The sequence below is a fragment of the Pempheris klunzingeri genome, chromosome 19, assembly GCF_042242105.1.
Source record: "Pempheris klunzingeri isolate RE-2024b chromosome 19, fPemKlu1.hap1, whole genome shotgun sequence".
Taxonomy (NCBI): Eukaryota; Metazoa; Chordata; class Actinopteri; order Acropomatiformes; family Pempheridae; genus Pempheris; species Pempheris klunzingeri.
The window spans coordinates 18,889,802-18,909,558 of NC_092030.1; the positions used below are offsets into that span (position 1 = coordinate 18,889,802).

A 19,757-nucleotide genomic window follows, 5' to 3' on the forward strand; every position below is an offset into this window, starting at 1 on the left:
TCTTGTTTGCTTGGCTTTTGTTTTATTTGTCAGATTTAGTTGTTCCTCTGTTTTCTGTGTTGTGATTTTATGTTATCATGTTTTAACTTCCTGCACTAATTGTCTTCCTAACACTGATTTATCAGAGTCAGAATCAGAATTATCTTTATCAAGGAAAACAAAGCTGGATGAAGGTAAATGCGTGTGCAGTCTATGGGTAAATAAAAAGTATTTGAGTACTACTACTTACAGATATATATATATATATATAGAATTTCTATTTTATTTATTTACTTTACCTTTATTTTATTCATTACCTTTATTTTTCATTTATATTCTTTTGTGCTACAGCTGTACTGCCTGTTGTCTTGTCTGCTGCTATAGTTTTTTGTCATTGTTGCACTGCCTGCTCTATGTGCCTTTTAATTGCCCCCTGGGGACAAATAAAGTTTATTGAACTGAACTGAATTGAGTACATCCTAAAACAAGGATTTCTAAGAGTGCACAGATGTACAAAGATGCTGGAATTAATACGGATATGATATGCATACATACAATATACAGTATAAACACTGTGATTAGATGTATATCTGACTGTAATGTACATGTTAAACTGTATATTAAACTGCTGCAGCTGCCTCGTGTTTGCTTTCTAATGTTAAACATTGTCTGTGTTAATGTCAATTTAATGGCTAATTCTAATCAGTAGAAAATCTCTCTGATACATTTACAGTGGTGTTGATCAATGTGCATTGTCTCTAGAAACAAATACAATAAATAAAAATAAAAAATACCTTATGTTTGGTATATTAGTCCCACTTCTGCACGAAAGGCTGCAGACTTGACACTTAATCAATATTCTAAAGCTGCTTTGTGATTGGCTGCTGGCTGCCTGACGTCACACGTCGCTGAGGCCCGGAAAAAAAAAAAAAAAAAAAAGAAACCCTCCGCTGGTCTCAGATCGTCTCTCTCCTCCTGGAAAAGACTCTCAAGTCCCGTCTCGGACGAGAGTAAACCCATGAAAGAAGCCGGACGACGGATAGTTTTAAAGCTGGACTTGTGCGGCCGTTTTCTTTCCCCACCTTTTTCCACCATAGTTGTGTCTTTTCTGGAGACTTCTCAGGGGTGGTTTGTAAACGCGGAGTCCAAGTCCTCGGGATTTCCTCTCATCTCGAAGTTCCCAAGATGAACTTCGATCCGCTGCTCGGGAAACTTCATGTAAGTAAACACGACCAAAACCCACTGGATGCTTAGTTTTCTGTGAGTTTATACGACTCTGTTTGATTAACACACGCTCGTGTTGTCTTTAATAATTCGCCCCTAACTTCGTTTAACCTCCTGTGCGGGACGTTTACATTAATTAGCCGTTACGCTAACTAGCATGTTTGGGTCTAATGGGCTAAAATACCCACTGTCTCATTTAAGATGAAGCCAAGATCAGACAAAGCTTGAATCTTTCGGCTGACATGGGCGCAGAAATCACAGCCAGGCCGCTTGAACTTGTTGAGGATGAAACAAACCCGTTCATTGTCCCGCAGGAGCTTTTGCACAGGAAGCAGCAACACGGTGTTTGTTGATTAAAAGCGTTTATTTCTGCAGAGATCTGCTCATCTCAAAGCCCCTGTTTCTGTTTTAAGTGCTCATTACAGTACATGTGCTATATCATTCACCCTTCCTCCTCCTCCTCCTCCTCATCATCATCCTCCAACATAACAGCCACCATCTGTGTTGGACATCATGTGGTCATATTGTTCAGACTTTCAGCATATGATGGCTCCTGGTCTGTCACAGCGGATGTAGCTGGCCCTATAGGCTCTAATAATAAGTGCAGTCTGCTGTGAAGTGCACTTCTGCTCAAACTAGCTTTAAATCAAATTGTGCAAAGTGTGTGAGAGGCACGGGTTTGGGAACATGTCTGAAGCTGTAATCAGTTTGACCCCAAAAAAAGCCGAAGAATTCACCCTGCCAGTTAGTCAATTAAAGCCACAAAGTCTCTCAGCAGTTTTTCCAGTCAGATTTATTCCACTCTCAGACCTTCACAGAGACGTCTTTTCATTCCTTGGCTGTTGTTTTTTCCAACTGTGCAGCACCAAAGCCTGACACTATAAACACTGTATGCTCACACTGAGGCCTTAAAGCGTAACCAATTTATGAAAGGTTCTTTGGATTCATGCAAAATATACGATTTTGAATTTTGATATTGGGCTTAAGGAGGGTGCTCACATCTCTAAAAAAAAACAAAAAAAAGCAGGTTTTACTGGTTTACTACAGTATTAGATAAAAAGAGAATGAATCTGAGTCATAATGACGTTTGGCTTCTCCTGTGGTTGATAAGGGCAGCAGTCATTTCACTGATCACAATGTTGTGGCCTCTCACTGCAGATGCCTACTGTAGCCCCTCTCCCTGTAAATCCAGCTTATAAAGTAAATGTAACATCTGTTGTTGAGCCTGGAGCTTCGGCGTTTGTTTTCTCCGTTGTCTGATCTGTGTTTTAAGTCATGCAGTCTTCCATTACTGAAATCAGATTTACTTCTCCGGGTGGCAAAGTCAATGTTTATCTCTTCTGTAAACCACAGTACATTCTGGGGGCCTCGCCAGCAGGCCTTGTTGCTAAGGGACTGTGAGGAAACTTCACCCCCCCCCCCAACCCTTCTCTACTCCAGTTCCCCCCTCTCTAATCCCCCCCCACACCCCTTCAAATTGCCTGAGTGTACGTGCCTGGCCCTCCACTAAACTTCCTGTCTAGAATACACAGATATGCTGATATTAGTGGCATCAGTTTACTTCTGAGAATTATCTTGCCCATGCAAATGTACAGTAGATCGTTATCTGTGGTTGCTTACTGAGTGTCTGGGTGTTGGTTCACACAGGAAATATCCCTCTCTGTCTCTGTGGACAACACAGACAAGGGCAGGACCGACATCTGGGACAAGTAGAGGCCAAACTGTGTCACAGGGGAAAGAGAAGTGGTCAACAAATTGGCCGCTTTAGAGTTCCCTAATAAAGTAGCTGCTGCTTGTCGCTGCTCTGCATGGTGACCATGTGAACAGTTATACTCGAGCCTGCGGTTTGGAGAAGCTGCATGGTCACTGAATGATGCAATGTGGTGCAACCGGCTCACTGTCACGCACCAGGTGGCTGTGTGCCTTTTTATGTTTGCCTCTCACATTTTCCAGTCAGGTATTTATTCTAGAGAGCAGACATATTTTATGATGTTTTATTGTGAAAGAATCTGTTGCTGTTGTTGTCGTCGTCGTCGTCATTGTGGATGTGAGTCACTCTCCGTTTATCAAAGACCTTGCTGACTCACCTAGGGAGTGCCACCTGTTTAAGGTGTTGTCTACTCAGGTGAAGCATACCAACAGAGGCGAGTCAGCGCCAGGGTTGAGATGAGTGGGGGTAATTTGTGTCAAACATCAATAGAAAAACAGATTAGCAGCACAGCACTTCACTCTGATGTGTTTTTTAGGACCCAAATAGTAACTAATTCCACATCACACACAGTGTCATCAGGAATTTGCCAACTTCTTTGAGGTGCAGCACTCTCTTGCGTAGCTCTCCTATGTATTCACTAGTCATCTGATGGGTCAGATCACATGAGCCAGAGGTTTAGTGTCCTCTTTGAGGACATTACACTAGGAATGGAGGCTGGTTGCCCAAGGGCGCAAAGCTATTCTCAGCTATTTTTCTGCTTTTTTTCTAATTCTACCAGTTTCACAATGTTTTAAGCCACAAGTGTAATGTGTACCGGAGGGCATACTTTTCTATCTCAGAAAGCTATTTTGTCAACTGTGTGACAGAAAAAATCAAAACATAAGCCAAAGATATTCAGTTAGAAATGAAATGAAACCGAGAAAAGAAGCAAATCGAGCACTGTAAACTGAGTAACTGTGGGTTTTAGACAGCTGGTTGGAAAAAAAGAGCTATTTAAAGATGTTGTGGAAGAAATGGTGGTAAACCTGTTTTAATTATTTGTATTAATCAACTTAATCAATTAACTTAACTTAATTTCTAATTGATTTAATCAGGGATTCTGTCAGTACTGTAATCCAGAGAAAACCATGAAGTAGAGGGAAATCACTGTTAGACTGCAGTTATGTGTCACAACAGGGAATGTGGGCAACTGAGATGACTTAAAAATATTTTAATAATCGATTCATTGATTAAATCATTTCTCAGGCAAAGGTTCAACTTCTAAATTGTAAGGATTTGGTGCTTTCCTTTATTTTATGTGATCCTAAACTGAGTATCATAGAGTTGTTAGACTGTTTTTAGGCCAAGCAATCAGTCGATCAATGGAGAAATTAATCAGCAGATTAAACCATCATGAAAATATTCGTTAGTAGCAGCTCTACATTTCATACTGAAGAACTGAAAAAGATTATTCTTATCACACTCAATTGATCTGTGGACTAATGTCTCAATGAATCAATTCATCATTTGGTCTGTTATTTATCAGAAAGCAGAGGACTAGAAAGAGACAAAAAGAAGAGAAGTACCAACCCTCCAAGTTTTGGCACTTTTGTTTAACAAATAAGTTGAAATAATTGATTTTCAGAATAGGTGCAGACGAATGTTCTGTCGACTGATTTCAGCTCTACTCTCTAGTCCAGGTACAGTTGGCACTTAGTGGCGCCTCAGATACATGACACAATACAAAACAATAGGGGCATAAGGTTTGCATCAGCGCTACATCCTCTGACGTCCTGCTCTCCTGGATGAATGAACTGACTATAACAAAAGTGTTGAGTCTTAGAACAAGTTCAACCTTTGTCCAACGAATGGGCTTCTGTTTACAAAGACATAAATCCAACATAAATTCCAGCTATTGATGGTCACTTAAGTCCTTGTTGACCTGCTACACCAGCCACATATTTAACATTTTTGCTGGGATGTGTTTATAGAGAAGGCTATAAACTGCCAGGGCTTCATGACCTGTTTTTTTTCCTTTTACACAAAGACAAGCTTTTATGGAGCTAATGTGATTGTCTCTAGGGTGAGGTGATGGATTCCTGCACATACTTTAATCTGTTAGTCATCCTTTCTTGATCTTTTATTTCTCTACCTCCTGGAGTTGTGCTTTGAGTCACTGCTCAGCTTCTCCGTGAAGGGCCAAATCAGAATTTGAAAAGGCTAAGCCAATAACCCTTCTGCATGCAAATTTCTAAATTCAATTTATGGATTGACGTACAACATTCAAGCAATTATACCTCAATAACATACAGCATGAGTCACCTTAGAAACCACAGAGGCCGCATCGACCTCACAACACAAACAAATGGGAAATTTGTGTCACGTCGCACCTGCTTACAACTTTTGAGCCCTTTAAACTTTCAGCAGCCCTCTGTCTTCATCATCATCAAAACAAAAAACCCATTTTCATGTGGTCAACATCAACGTCATTTTACCCACTTGTGGTCACGGATTGGCTGCTAGGAAACTCATTACATCTGTCATCATCCCACATTGTTTTTGTTGTTTCTTTTTTTTTTTTTCTTTTGCAAAGGTGAATGTCACCTAGCCTGCTTGTGACACGCTGTCATATTCATCAGATCAGTGCAGCATACCTCCTGAGGAAACTCAAGAATTTGTGTCGCGAAGCTGGAGCTTCCCTGAGTTATAAATACCCAGCCTAGCGGATATGTTGTGGATCTAATCGGGTGCCGGGCCTGCTCTGAGGCAGGCTGCTGTGGAGGGAACAGTTTGGAGCTGAACCCTGCATGAAGCCTCTGTATTGTCTCGAGCTTCCTGTGCTCCCTGAGAGGAGGGGGCAGGCGCTTTTCACACGCTCCCACACATACACTGTATGCGTGCTTGAGTACTCTATTGTATGTGTGCATGTGTGTATTCTTCAGTGTGTGTGTGTGTGTGTGTGTGTGTGTGTGCAGTTTTCGTCACTCAATGTGGTTTTCACACTAAACGCTTTCTTGTCTTGCTGCTCACAGTTGACATGTGGAGTCATTCTCTTCATTTTGTATCATTCAGCTTTATAATGATGAATGTATCTGAGCTTGGCTGAACTTTAGATTTATTTACCGCGCTGCAGCAAGTGTCAGACTTCTCTCTCTTGACATAAGCTGGGTTGTAGTTGTCTTCATCATTTAGCCCAGAATGTCGGTGTAATTTATCACTCAAGGGAAGTCGTGCATGTTCACCTCCTGTCTCTAGGGAATGCAGGCTTTATCTGTACAGCAGAGAGCATTCACTGTCCTGTAAAGGTCACCCTCGAGAGATTTGAATTGTACAATACCCAACAGTTTCACTAAAATTACCTAATCAGCTACTGAAAACACTGTAGAGTAGATCATATTAAATTAGTTCCATTTAGGACAGAATGTACTTGCTGTCTCATCTTAAATGATAAACTGGGGTGTGTTTGTTGAATTAGAATTAGGTTTAAAAAAAAAAACAAAACAATGTTGGACTTCTAATATTGGACTTCAGTTTTCACTGATAAACTACATAATGATATTCCTGAAGACGTTTGCTGCAGCACACTGTTTCTGTTCTGTTTGGTATTCTGCTGATGATCTGTTTGCTGCTGCTTCATCAGGTATGTTCATTTAGGTCAAAGAGCCATCTGAATACTACATAACAGCAGTAATTAGAGAAAAGACAATTAGGCCATCACTCACAATTAAGCAAGACAGTTGAGCAGGCAGCAACCATAAAACCATAACATGTGTCATCCGTGGCCTTGAAAAGTCCAGTCAAGCCAGAAACCGATAATTAACTGAATTACAGAACAAAGGATTAGTTAATTGATTGATTAGTCGATTGACAGAAACTATTTTGGTAATCGTTAGTCATTTCAAGCAAATGATATAAATAATTTATCACATTCTCTGGTTCCAGCTTGTCAAATGCGATAGCTTGCTGCTTTTCTGTGTAATATATTATAGTAAACCGAGTGTCACACAAAACAAAAACTTTTGGAAGTCTCTGGGAACTTGTAGCCATTCGTTAAACTTTTGCTATATTATATAGACAATAAACAATAAATCGGAAAAATAATGGCTAGATTTCTCAAACATGAAAGTAATTGTTAGTTGCAGCTCAGCTCTACTGCATGTGGCTGCACATTAAAATAAGGCAATTTAGCAGTTATCATTGGGTAATGATGTTTTTGGCTTTTGAAAGTCCAGTCAAGCAGAAAATACAATTTAGACTGACTGTGCAACATACGACCTTTGTGTGTTTTTGAATTTAAGAGACAGGATGATCACTTAGGATTTGACCAGTACAGTGTTTAAACTCTTGACACCAGTTGTGCCTGAAAATACTGACAGATGTGATGCAGATGCTGTCACCTCCCCCAGTGTGAGGTTGAGGGGGATGTTTCTCTGTTTTTGTGGTTGTGGGAGGAAACGGGTTGTATAGAGATTGAGCTGTAGTAAGGTCGAAGGAAGACGCATTTCGTTGACATTTGAACTGAAGCAAACAAATCATTTATGACACAACAGCAGCTGTGGCAAGACATTTGTTTGTGCCATCCTCTAGCCTGTCATGTGCCTGAGTCATTAAATATCATCACAGTAAAATGCCTACATACCTCATGGAAATAAAGTAGTGGTAGTGGATAATCAGTGTTGGTTTACTTGGTTGTTGACTTCTCCAGCTGTTGACATTCTATAATCAGATAAACTGATCAAATCACCGTGCCATTTAAGTCAGACTCAAAACTGGATTGAATCAATTGCATAAACTGCAAAGAGACAACTTTGTCTTTCTATGGACTGCACGAGTAAGTCGAGAAAAGTCATATGTGTTAATGAGTCATATGTATTTTGAGTGACCTAAAATTAGAGGTGTTGATATCTCTAATCAATCATCCCCAGCAATTAAATTACACATAGCTTATTTTAAATGTGAACTTCTCAAGAACATTTTTCACCTCTGTCATGATGCCCGAGAGCATGTACAATATCGTGACCGGCACAAATGTCCCACAGTTGATTGAAGAAAAGGATCAGCTAATAAGAAAAGCATGATATGGAGAGTCAGGTCCCGCTCCGGATACAGGAGTATAATGAGGTGCATCATGCCTTTCCTTATCAGTTGGCTATGATTGAAATCATCTGTCCAATATGAAATGAAGAATCTCGTGCATGTGCGTGTGCTTGTGTGCTCTTTCTGCCCATTTTTTGTGTTTTATAATGGGGCTCACTGTAATTCCCTCTGGGATAAGGAGTGATCACAGCCCTCTAAATGGCCCATTGATAACCTAGGTCAACTGAAAGGATGTCCTGTCACTTAGTCACAAATGCATTCTCAGTGTACATGGCATCTGTCGAGTTTGTGCCAAGACAATTTGGAAGAACCCAGGGTGTTTAGAGGAAGTGGAGGGGAGCTACTGTTGTCACTTAAACAGAGGGTCCCTCATTATTATATTGTAACTTTTATTAGTTTAACATCCACACAAGCATAGTACTAACCTATTATACATGCAGACTGAAAGCATGACAAAAGGACACTGTTTTACCAAATAATCTGCGGCCAAGCCCACTCATTGTACAGAGGATAGAGAGAACTGTGAAGTGGACTGAACCACTTAAGCCGGGGGTTGGAGAGTTTCCAGGGATTGTGGGTTTGGAGGGTTTTCTGAACTGAGGTTACGGTCACTCCAGCCTTCCTCCTCGCTTGGTTACAGAGGTAAAACTAAGCCACACTGTGGCTGCCCATAGTGTTTATGTATACAGCACATTTAGTCCCATGTAGTTCAGCAGCCTTAGGACATTAGTGTGGACACATGTTGATGGTGTTCGCTCTGCAGCGGGCTGTGTTCAAGAAATAACATGAAGCGGGATTCCCTCAGACTTTACTGTGTTTATTACAAATTAAAAGCTGAGAGATTGTTTTTGCTTCTCACAACCCCACATGGAGAAGTGATTAAGCAATGAAACATCTTCAGAATCGAAATAAGAAGTCGGTTTAAGTGATTAATAGCATGACTCGATTAATCCGTCACATCAGCTGGGAGCAGCTTCTTAAATGACAAGCTTTGTTGCTTTTCTCTGTTTTGTATCTTTGGGTTTGTGGACAGAAAACAAGGCATTTGAAGGCGTCACCATGGGAAGTTATGATGTGTATTTGTCATTATTGTCTCGTGTTTCAAAGACCACCTGAGAATGAAAATAATCGATAGTAGCAGCCCTACTTCTCCTTTTAGAAAGCAATTACGTCTGCTGTGTACAGTAGCAACCTTCAGCGCCTGAGCGTAACAGGTTAGCTATTGAGGTCGGCTGCACCTGGGAGTGTTTTGAATCACAGGCCCTGAAATGAACAAAGACTGGAAATGATGTCACCTCTAAGCCATCTATGCATCTTTACTCTCCAAGAGACACCTGAGTTTTAACTTTTGATTGGTCACAGTGACTTATAAGCTCCTTACACTTGGATAAATAAACTTTTGGCTCTTCAGTGCAACTTCACATTCTATTTCTGTGTTGAAGAAGTGTAGGATTACCTTCGGTGAAGCTCACTCTTTCCCAGTTGTCTTTTTTTTCTGCTGTTTTCTTTCCAGTATTTTGTCATGAGCGTGTGCTTATACGTAGGTTTTTCTCTCTTGGCTTTTCACACGGCCCTCTACTTACTCTCTCTGCATCCCCCACCCTGCAGTCAGACACTTGGTGTATTCAAGTCTAAAGACTCACCCTGTGTCATGCAAGCTGTTAGTCCCCCTTCTCATTTTATCTCCCTCCCCTTTCCTTCTCTCTTCTGTCTCCCCCCCTCGCCAGAATGTTTGGATAGATCTAAATGGTGTGATTGTGACTGCTCTGCCGGCCGTCTGCCCCTCTACGTCTGCCTCTCAGCTTCTTTGGAAAGTCTGACGTGAGCAGAGGGGGAGAGGAAGAAGTGAAAAGGCAGAGAGAGGGAGAAAGAAAGAGGGGAAAGTTCTTTTGAACAACAAGGCATGGCGGCCCTCCAGAGAGGCAAGTCTAGCGTCAGGAGTCAGTCTCAGGTCCAGCCTGTCCCTCTTTCTCTGACTCTGTTTATCTGCTCTCAGTCTTTAGTCCAGTCATTCTCCCACAAAGTCTTTTTAGACAACCTATTCCCTGCAGAACATCCCATCTTCAACTCCATGTCTACGGTTTCTCACGTTGAATCGACCCTCCTCCTTCTCTTTCTCCCTCTCAACCCGGCCCTCTCCACCCTAACCTGTTCTTTTCTCTCCAGGTCTGGTAGAGGTGGAGGGAGGGAGGGTGACAAAGGGGAGAGAGGGGGAGACAAAACCTCAAAATCTAGGCCTCTCATTTACCCAAGAGGTGTCGCGTTGCGTTTGAGGCGCTTCATGGCGGTGTCACATGTCGTGGCATTCAAAGGGCCGGGGTTTAAGAATGTGGGTCATTTGAAGTAGAGGCACTAAAGTGTGTTGTTTGCCAATGAATGGGGCCTTCTCACATTGACATGGTGAAAAGCGTGTGAATAAACACCAGCGCCTGGGGGCCACACTAAAGTGTTCGGCTGTATTCTTCTCAGTACCCCACCTATACAAGCCTGTTATTATCTAGCACATGAATGGATTTCTGGAATCACATTTGATACGGGCACCGTGCTGGTGTTAGCTGAGATACCTTATCAAACCCTTTCTGTGACGCCCACAGTAGAGGAAGCAGAGTCACTGCTTTTTAAACCTCTCCTACTAGAAAACCAGATCATGGAGTAATTAAGTTTGGTTGAGCTGCATGTAGTTAGTGTATAGCTCAGCATCCTGTACACACAGAGTTGTTTTGCCTCTAGTTCTGACCGGCTGGATGGCTCCCTTAATTGCTTTCCCACGGCAGATGTTCAGATCAGATGGTTCAAATTAAGTCGTAGATTACTCACACAAGGTCTCCTATGAAGATAGACTCTCCTCTTTACTGTCCTTCATCTGAGGACTTTGAGTGGGTGGCATCTGTATTCTGTGAAAACACAAAAATAATGCAAAGCTTTTGTCTCCCCCCTCCCCTCCCTCTTTCTCTCCCCGACCTTGGTGACTCAGGTGTTGGCGGTAACGCTCCTCATCGGACTGGTTTGTCACGCAGCAGAACTCCCAGCATCTCAGTGGTCCAGCGATGAATACAAAAACCTCACCCTTCGGCGACACAGAACATGTATAGAGAATGAGCAGTACTCCCACCAGGGACTCTGCTGCCTCAATTGCCAAGCTGGTAAGAAGAGTCGCATCAAGTAGAACATGCAGTAGCCATTACAGCTCCAGCTGCACACAAACACATGGTCAGTGTGGGCCTGTTTAAGTGCGCCTGCTGCAACAACCTGCAACATTTCAACCTGAAACTGTGTTTTCTACATCCTAAAACTAAGATCTATGTCTTTTAATATGAAATGAACTAGAGCCAACACTTAGAATAAGCATTTTGTGTGAAAAACCTTAACTCAAATGTCAAACCCATAGCCCAGACTGTATCCCAAATGAGTTTTGCAAATACTCTGTGCCTGGTCTGGAAAGAATGCTTTTGATGGCCAGGAGCGGGAGGCAAACTGCTCCATCTCAGCAGATCAGAGTAAGGCTCAAACTCAAGTAAAAAAAAATATGAAGTACAGGTTATTTTTAAGTCACACGTGATTCAAAGTGTCAGAGATTTTGCTTTATTTGTAATGCAAAGAATTTAGTAAGACTGCTAACAACTCTCTCTCTCTTTTTGTTTTTTTAGCCCAAACTTATTTAGTCAAGATGCAATTACTGCATGCTGATGTTAGCTGATTGGATTATTTTATTTACCATTCTGAATTCCAAGAAAGCCTTTTATTTTATCAACTCTGGTTTTGGTTCATCATCAAAAATGTACAACCATATGAGCTTATAACTTATTATCTCTAAGACACATGCCCCTTTGTTAAAATATACGTGCATGGACAGACAAAAGTATTTAAAGACCTTAAGATTACTTTGATCGGGTCAGTTTGACTGTGAAAACCTTCAGCCCTACAAATCTACTGGTGCTTCAGCAAGAGCTCCTGCTAATCAGTTTCTCATATATCTGAAATATTTACAGTCAATCTACAGTAACAATGAAAGTTAAGCTTTTAGATAATCAACAATGTGCACAAAGAGTATGAAGTTACTGTAACTGGCCTGTAGAAAAAAATGGGTTTTATGTTTTCCCCACTTTTGTAATTCTGTTTTCTTGCGTCAATGCCAGTTGGTCAATTGTTACCACATCCTTAAAAGCCACTGTGGCCACTAATGGTATGAAATGTTATCTGTCTGGGGTTTTTTTTGTCAGTATGAGCTTTTATTTAATCGGGCAGATACTTTTTGCCTAGATGTGTATTGAATATGAGTTATACCCTCACTTAAGTTGAGCTAAAACAAACCTTATTACGCCTGAATCGGCCACAATACTAATACTTACTGAAGACTCAGCGAGCTCAACCAGAGATGTCTTTGCCCTCTGGTGCATTTCTCCCATTCTGTACTATCCTTTTTTTTTATTATTTGTGCATCAGATAAATCCTGAAAACACATGAGAATCAAGTGGTTTTATTCTTGGCATGCATGAACTTAGTATAAAAATTCTAAGCATGACTTTCTACTAGTGGAGCTCAAATCACTGTGTAGTTCAGTGAACCGCCTCCTGTCCGTCTTCCAGTCCCCATAAAATGCAAACTTAAACTTCCAGTAAACTTGTCATCTCGTGTAAAATGGCGAATCACGCACAAGTTAAAAAAAAAACTCAAAATCCCATCAAGTCAAACTGCCCTTCTCTTCTCTGCTGATCTTTACAGAGTGGCCCTTTGCTGGCAGCGTAGTTCACCAGGAAACACGTCACATTACTCACAACAAGATTCACTTGAACAAGAACACTTTAACTGCCTGTATTTGGTGCGTACATTTATCACTGTTTAATTACCGTCTTGTCTTACTTGCAGGAACCTTTGTGCAGAAGGCATGTGAAAGAGACCAGGAACAAGGGACGTGTCTTCCCTGTGAGCATGGACAGACCTACACGGAGCACTCCAACGGGATGAGCCGCTGTTTGCCGTGCACACACTGCCGCTCAGGTAACAAGTCTGTCGCCATCTTTATGTGTCCTTCATGATATTATAGTTTTTATTGAGCCAGTGGGAAGGATTGAGGGTAATCCTTTGAGATTATATAATAGTTTGTCCTGCCAAGTTAGTGTTTTTTACAACCGGGGTCTTAAATACTCTCCAGTGAGCCCCATCAGTGCAAGAGGTTTTCCAGCCCATATAACCACATGAATAGGTCTGCAACTAACATTTATTTCATTGGTTATTTTCTTGATTAATCATTTAATTGTTTGATGTCAGCAAATAGTTAAAAAAAAAAAAAAAAGTCCATTGCAAGCCCACGTTGAGTCTTCAGGCAGTAAGATACTCAATAACTGGTAAGACTGTAAAAGACATGTCTACCACTATCACAGGGCAACCGCTGCCCTGTGAATATGTTTTCATGGACAACGATACTAAGTCCCAGGTTGTTACAAAGAAATGAAATAGCATCTAAGCGAATTGCCCTTTAAATCCAAAGCAGAGTCTTCTGTAATCTGGTCAGTCAAAGATATATTGTTTGGGAAAGTTAATACCTTTTTGTCTGTGCCCCTCGCCTTTCAAATCCACTCATGAAAATGTGATCTCATGATGTTACACGGGGTAGTAGGGCGTGTCTTTGTTGTTTTGTTTCGTAGGCTGAATGTGAGCGTGTTCCCTGTCTCAGGAGATTTGCTTGTGTATCTATCTTACCTGGCTGAACTGGGTGTGGCTGTGTCTCATTGTCTCCCACACTGGCCTTCTTTGTGTCCAATGAAAGGCTGCAGCGACAGAAAAGAGACTACTGTTACATAGGATGTGTTTTGTGCTCATTCATTGCAGTTTTAAGATAAAGCTTTGTGTGTTTTGCTCTAGTTTTAACTTATTTATGACCAGTCAATTAACTGGAACACACAAAAAGAAACGTGGATTCAAAAGACATTTAAATATAATAAGTTGCCCTCACAATGGAGTACTTGCACTTGAAATGAACTGTGCTTCTATCTGCAACACTTAAGAACTTCATGTTGGGAAATATCGTACACTGACAAACCTGCAGTTCATTGAATTAATCATTAACGGTGACAGATGGAGCTTTGATTTCTTACAATTTAAGCCATAATTTTGCCTGTTTTCTCACTTAAACAAAACCCTGTGATGAATGTTTTGTTTCATCTGTGAAAGTAATCTCACTTTTAATTCAGAACATGCTGTTATTCATTGACTATATGATCCAGATTAAGTCAGCTGACTGACTTTTATTATGCAGGGAACACACAGAGAAAACTATTCAGATTCAGACTAACTTCACTTTGATTTTGTGCGTTGAATGCCACGCCCTCCCCACCCCCAATATACAGATTCACATAAACCACCTGCCAATTTAATAGAAATAACATAATCAAGAAATTACAGTGTGTTCCTCAAAACACCAGCTGCATGACTGGTAGCTGAATATTGACTTGTTGCCAGTCTGCCGCTTCTGAATGTTTTTTTTTTTTTTAATGGAGATTCGTGCTTACCCTGACTCAGATCCCATTTAAAGCCGTGCTGCTCTCTTCTACAAGTGTTTCATTCCAATCAGCACTGAGTATAATTATGTAACAGAAGCTCTCGACTGAGTCCGCGTTCAAGCCGTCACAGTGTCAGTGTAAACATGTGCTTCTGTAGCGCAGCACGACGGAGGCAGAGAGCGCTGCTTTGTCAGCAGCGTATAAAATGGCTCCCCCATAAAACAATGAAACTCCCAACAATAGAACTTCATTTGTAGCTTGAACGAATTAACTAAATCGTAAACAAACAAAATGGAGCAGATTAGGTCACTGAACAATGTCACCAGCATGTTCACAATCCAACAAAGTCAGCTCTGTTAACCATGATTGTAATCGTGGTTAACTCTCTGTACAAATTATACTCGCAGGCTTTTTTTTTTTTTTTAAATCAATAGAATCATTGTGGAAAAACTTTACAAAATTCAAACCTTTTTTATGTGACATATTTTTACAGTCTTTGGGATCATAGAGTGCTGCAGGGCGTAGCATTTAATGGCCATGTAATAAATGAAATTGTCCCTCGACATTGCCCTCCATCTTTAGTAATGAACAAAACGACGCCTGAAGGAAATTGTTTCATATGGAAAATCATCATTCAATTTTGATTATTATAGATCATTGAAATGATCACAAACAAAGTCATTGTTCCAATAAGGACTGCTGTTTCTTAGAGAACAAGAACACTAAGGAGGAGTCCACAATAATCTATAATACGCTCTCACGCTATGAGCTAGTAAACCGTGAACAGTAATGCCCTTTTCTGCCTGTTTAGGTTTGTAAAAAAAACAAATCTGGAAAAGGAGAATTGGTCTGTATATGTGTTTTTATACATACATCATCAAGTCTGTCCATATATCGCCTTGCATCATGCAGTCGTAGCGTAAGTCGCTCATGATCATTACATTGATTGTCACTAATGACCAATGATGGGACAGACACAAAGAATTCAGTGTGGAGAGATTAGACTGAGGCACGACAAACACTCACTTCAAGTCTGTCAGCTGGCTGGGATCAGTAAACTTTACTTAACCAATACTGACTTCAAATGTGTGGACAAACCAGAAGAATGTCTTCTGCTAAAATAGCTCCTGAATCTCCTCAGCAGAGCACTGCTGACATACCCACTCGACAATTTCCTAATAAAGGGGACAAAGTGTTTGCAAGCAGATGACTGATTGTGGCCTTGTGGGGCTGGGCAGCTGTAATTCACACCTGTGGAAAATTTGACCAAACACGTGGCCTCATTTGGGAGAATCCGGTCATAAACCTTCACAGGAAATGTGAATAACTCTATAAAAACATTCTAATGTGCTAGAAAATTGTCTGAATGAAATTGCACCAGTCTGAAGGGAGAAAAATAGTCAGTGTGCTCACATTTTGTAACCAAACCAACCTTATCCTGCAATTTTCCCTGTACTTGCAAACATTAACATGAAATGTCTGTGAAAGGTCATCCTGTGGAGCTGGACCACTGGTTTGTTATTCATTTTGATCGTATCTTAAAGGCCAGAGCTGCTGTCTCAGTTTAATAAAGAAACTCTCCTTCGTTCTCCTTAATATTCTGAGTAAGACATAATTGGAAACCAATTACATAACTTTGGCAAAAAACTACCTTATAATTCTAACAGGTTCTAATGGTTCTCTCTCTTTTAGTGCATGCCAGCCGTCACAGGGTTATTATGATTCTACTTATAAAACTGTGCACGCTGCACACAGTTGGATCACAAGTTGCAAACCTGATTGCTTTTTTAAAGACTAAAGCTGCCTTACAGGTTACACACTGTTTTAAATAATCATAGAATATTCTTTTACATCTGTCTGTCTACTTGGTTTGCTAACTTGCTGTTAAATGAATTAATATTTTCAGAGGGAGGATATCAATCTTGTATTTATCTCTTTGTCTCTGATTTCACCTGTTTAATTTGACTTGACGTGTGCAAGCAAACCCATGTCTACCAATTAGTCTTTCTCACAGCTTCTGTCTCTGTATCCACAGATGAGATTGAAACCACACCCTGCACCAAAACTACAGACACCAGGTGCCAGTGCAGACCGGGTACCTTCTGTGTCCCAGATCAGGCCTGTGAAGTGTGCAAACGATGTGCCAAGTAAGTGTCGCTTACTTCTCTCCTGTCGTAGTTTTCAGTCCCACTCATCGACCCGATGCAGCAGGATTACGTTCAGTGACAACGCGTTTAAATCCTTTGACAATATTTAAAAAGTCTCCCTTTCTGCGATACCTGCACACCTGGCCAAGCTTAGGGAATGATCACGGCTAAAGCAGCTAAAGTTATGGTTGTCGATCCAACGGCCCGACTAAACGTTGACACTGGACATAAGTCATGAGGCGCTGATTCATCTAATATGAATGTACTTTCTATGAAAATTTGTTGACTCGTTAAGAAACCGCTGCATTAATTAATTAATCTGATTTATCTTGCAACCCAATTCAAATTCAGGCCCCGACTGGCAGAGAACCAGAATGGAAATCAGGGTTTTTTGTGTGTGTGTGTGTTTTACAATTACTGTTTTTTTTTCTACAAAATTCTAGGTGTAAATCAGGGGAGGAGGAGGTGAGGAAGTGCACCCCCTTTTCTAACACAGAGTGTCGAAAACGGGATACGTCTCCCACCAAAACCTCCCCGGCTCTTCCTACACCGACCCCTACTTCTCCATCAGACATAGGTAACTTCTCCTCACTGTCTCACACAAAGCCGACTGGTTACCACTGGATGCTGTTTTAAACTTCATAGTACATTTTCCACTGATATCTAACAGTTTCTTCCCCAGTTTTACCTGTGTGCCTTTTCCTGGGCATCGTGCTAATCGTGCTCCTCGTTGGAGGGCTTGTGTGGTGGTTCAAAGTCAAGCAGCATTCAAGTGTGTTGTCATGTGAGTACACACTGTGCACTATACCTTTACAATGCTGTTTTGCTTGTTATGGATATGTTCCTAATGTTATCTGTGTGTTTTTAAACAGGTTCAAAGAGCCACTGTGATTCCAGTGAAATTGTGAAGATTCCTATTGTAGGTTTGATTTCTTTCGTGTTCTGTATCTTTTCGGTATAATTGTTTTTTTAACACGGATAATCTATGGTACAATAAGTCACTGTTTGCAATCCTCCGCTTGTCTGTGGTCAGGACGAGAGTGGCGCCACAGCAGAGGAGAGACAGAATAATCAGAATGCAGGTCTGGAGGGGGAGGAGCCCCGCCCGGAGTCACGGCCCCTGCTGCAGGAGACCCAGGCCGGCATGACCAAGGCCTCCCCTCCCCTGGAAGATGAGGACCGAGGACTAGGAGACAGTTTGCCCAACACCACTAGTTCATCTCAAACTAGCCTGTCCGCCCTGCCCACAGCTGCTTCTTCTGGTAGCACCCCACACCAGAGCCCCACGGCATTCAGACTGCCACCTGCAGACATGGTGAGGGAGGGAAGAAGATTAAAAAGCACCAGAAAGATTTAAAACATTCAAATCATTTCTGTTTATCACAGATATTCAGTTTTTCTCATTTTAATCAGCCTCACATTTGTATTTACTCTCATCTTGTAGGATGATCCCCTGCGACATCGACTGGTGCCGCTACAAGGTAAGATTCCTGCTCTGGAAAGCGATTTTTAAAAAAAACTAATTTCATATTTTTCATGCCACTTGATTTGCTGTGTGTATTACAGGTCATGTCAGTCCAACAAATAAACAATATCTCCTCAAGATCTCACATTAGCTGCTTGATAGATTAATAATCTCATGACAGTCAGGCTGTATCTGAGCCTCCAGGGGGTTGGAACATGCGGTCTTTTTTTCTGTTGTTTTTTCCTCATGCCAAATTAAAGAGGACATGACTCGTTCTTTGATCCACTATCATAATTCTCATGCACACATTCCTTTGAAAGAAGTACTGAAATGTCCATATTGTTCCTGTATTCATATAGGAACAATGTATATACTGTGTCCAAGCATTGATTGCCATATGCGTGTTTCAGAGTATTTAACTTAGTTGCAGGTTAGTATTAATAATCTATTATAGGACCATTGTAAGAGAATACAAAAGGGGGAAATGACAAGGTAAACAAGTAACATTCTGCCTCTGTGTGTCTCCCACTCTAAATCTTTTTCTCTGTTTTTCAGGGTCAGAAAAATCCCTAAAGAAGAGCTTTGATTTGTTTGACGAGTACCTGGATGTGCGGATCCATAACAAGTTCTTCAGGATGATCGGCGTCAGCGACAACCACATCCGGATCGCGGAGAACGGCGCCCCCGGTGACAAAGTGTATGAACTGCTGAAGAACTGGATGCAGAGGCAGGGACTAAAAGCCGACATCAACGACCTGTTGGAGGCTTTGCTAAGTATGGACCAGCGGCGCTCAGCTGAGAGCATCGCCTCTGCGGCCCTGCAGAGAGGCTACTACAAGCACGCAGACACGCCCTGAAAGCCGACGTGGCGGGGACTGCAAATGAAGTAAACACAAAGTACTTAATACAAGAAAACTAAAAGCACACAGACACTATGGGTGGACATTGTGCCTCAAGAACAGGCTTACCTCTTTGTGGCTGACGAGCCATGTATTCAAAAGCCAGTAGTTTTTAAAAAGAAAAACACAAAAAGGGGAAGGTCGAGCCGTAGTGATCAGAGCTCTGAGGATGCTGACTACTTGCCAAATGCGGAGGTGTAATTATGAAAATGAAGAATAATTTTGTGGTGTAATTGCCACCAAAGCCGAGCACGAAAATGCTTTCAAAAAGAGCAGAGTAACACGAAGACGTCAACTTCCACGCGCAGAAATGACGACATGTTTTCGGCTCTAGCGAAGCAACATGAATCCAAATACTGAAAGCGTAGAAGTCTCTGGGCGCGTGTCGGTCATCTGGTCCTCTGCCCAGATCATAACACACTACCTGGAGACGCTGATATACACTGGTTTGTTGGAGTGGCATTAGCTATGTCACAAATACTGTGCCTCTCTGATGCACTGACCTCTGGCACATGTAGGGTTCAAAACTACAATCATGCTATGCTTGTTGTTTTGTAGATTTAGGCTTCTCTGAAACCATCTGTAACGTTCATGAATGTTTTCCTCGCTAACGATAGTAAGATAACGTCCATTTGTTATAACAGCAGTCAGTGTGCAGCCTTACTAATCGTAAACTTCACCTCTTCAATGCCATTTGATAATCGAATTTTGTTTAGGTAGAATCTTTTGTTATGATTTCATTGTGTTCATAGAGTG

General features: G+C 41.3%; 1 protein-coding gene across 1 annotated transcript; it reads left to right on the forward strand.

The window, feature by feature from the left end:
• Positions 1-959: 959 nt before the first annotated feature.
• On the forward strand, positions 960-19,757 carry tnfrsfa (tumor necrosis factor receptor superfamily, member a). Its single transcript, XM_070850103.1, has 10 exons — positions 960-1,197; positions 10,965-11,133; positions 12,857-12,988; positions 16,526-16,637; positions 17,081-17,214; positions 17,320-17,421; positions 17,510-17,556; positions 17,671-17,952; positions 18,082-18,118; positions 18,658-19,757. Exons 1-10 carry the CDS (start codon positions 1,165-1,167, stop codon positions 18,957-18,959), a joined length of 1,350 nt encoding a protein of 449 aa, XP_070706204.1. The 5' UTR covers positions 960-1,164; the 3' UTR covers positions 18,960-19,757.

Excerpts from the sequence above, each read along its gene's own strand:
- tnfrsfa (XM_070850103.1), top strand. The coding sequence starts at position 1,165 with ATGAACTTCGATCCGCTGCTCGGGAAACTTCAT. Across the intron at positions 12,989-16,525 it reads GTGCACACACTGCCGCTCAG|ATGAGATTGAAACCACACCC; the intron begins GTAACAAGTCTG and ends CTGTATCCACAG. Across the intron at positions 18,119-18,657 it reads TCGACTGGTGCCGCTACAAG|GGTCAGAAAAATCCCTAAAG; the intron begins GTAAGATTCCTG and ends TCTGTTTTTCAG.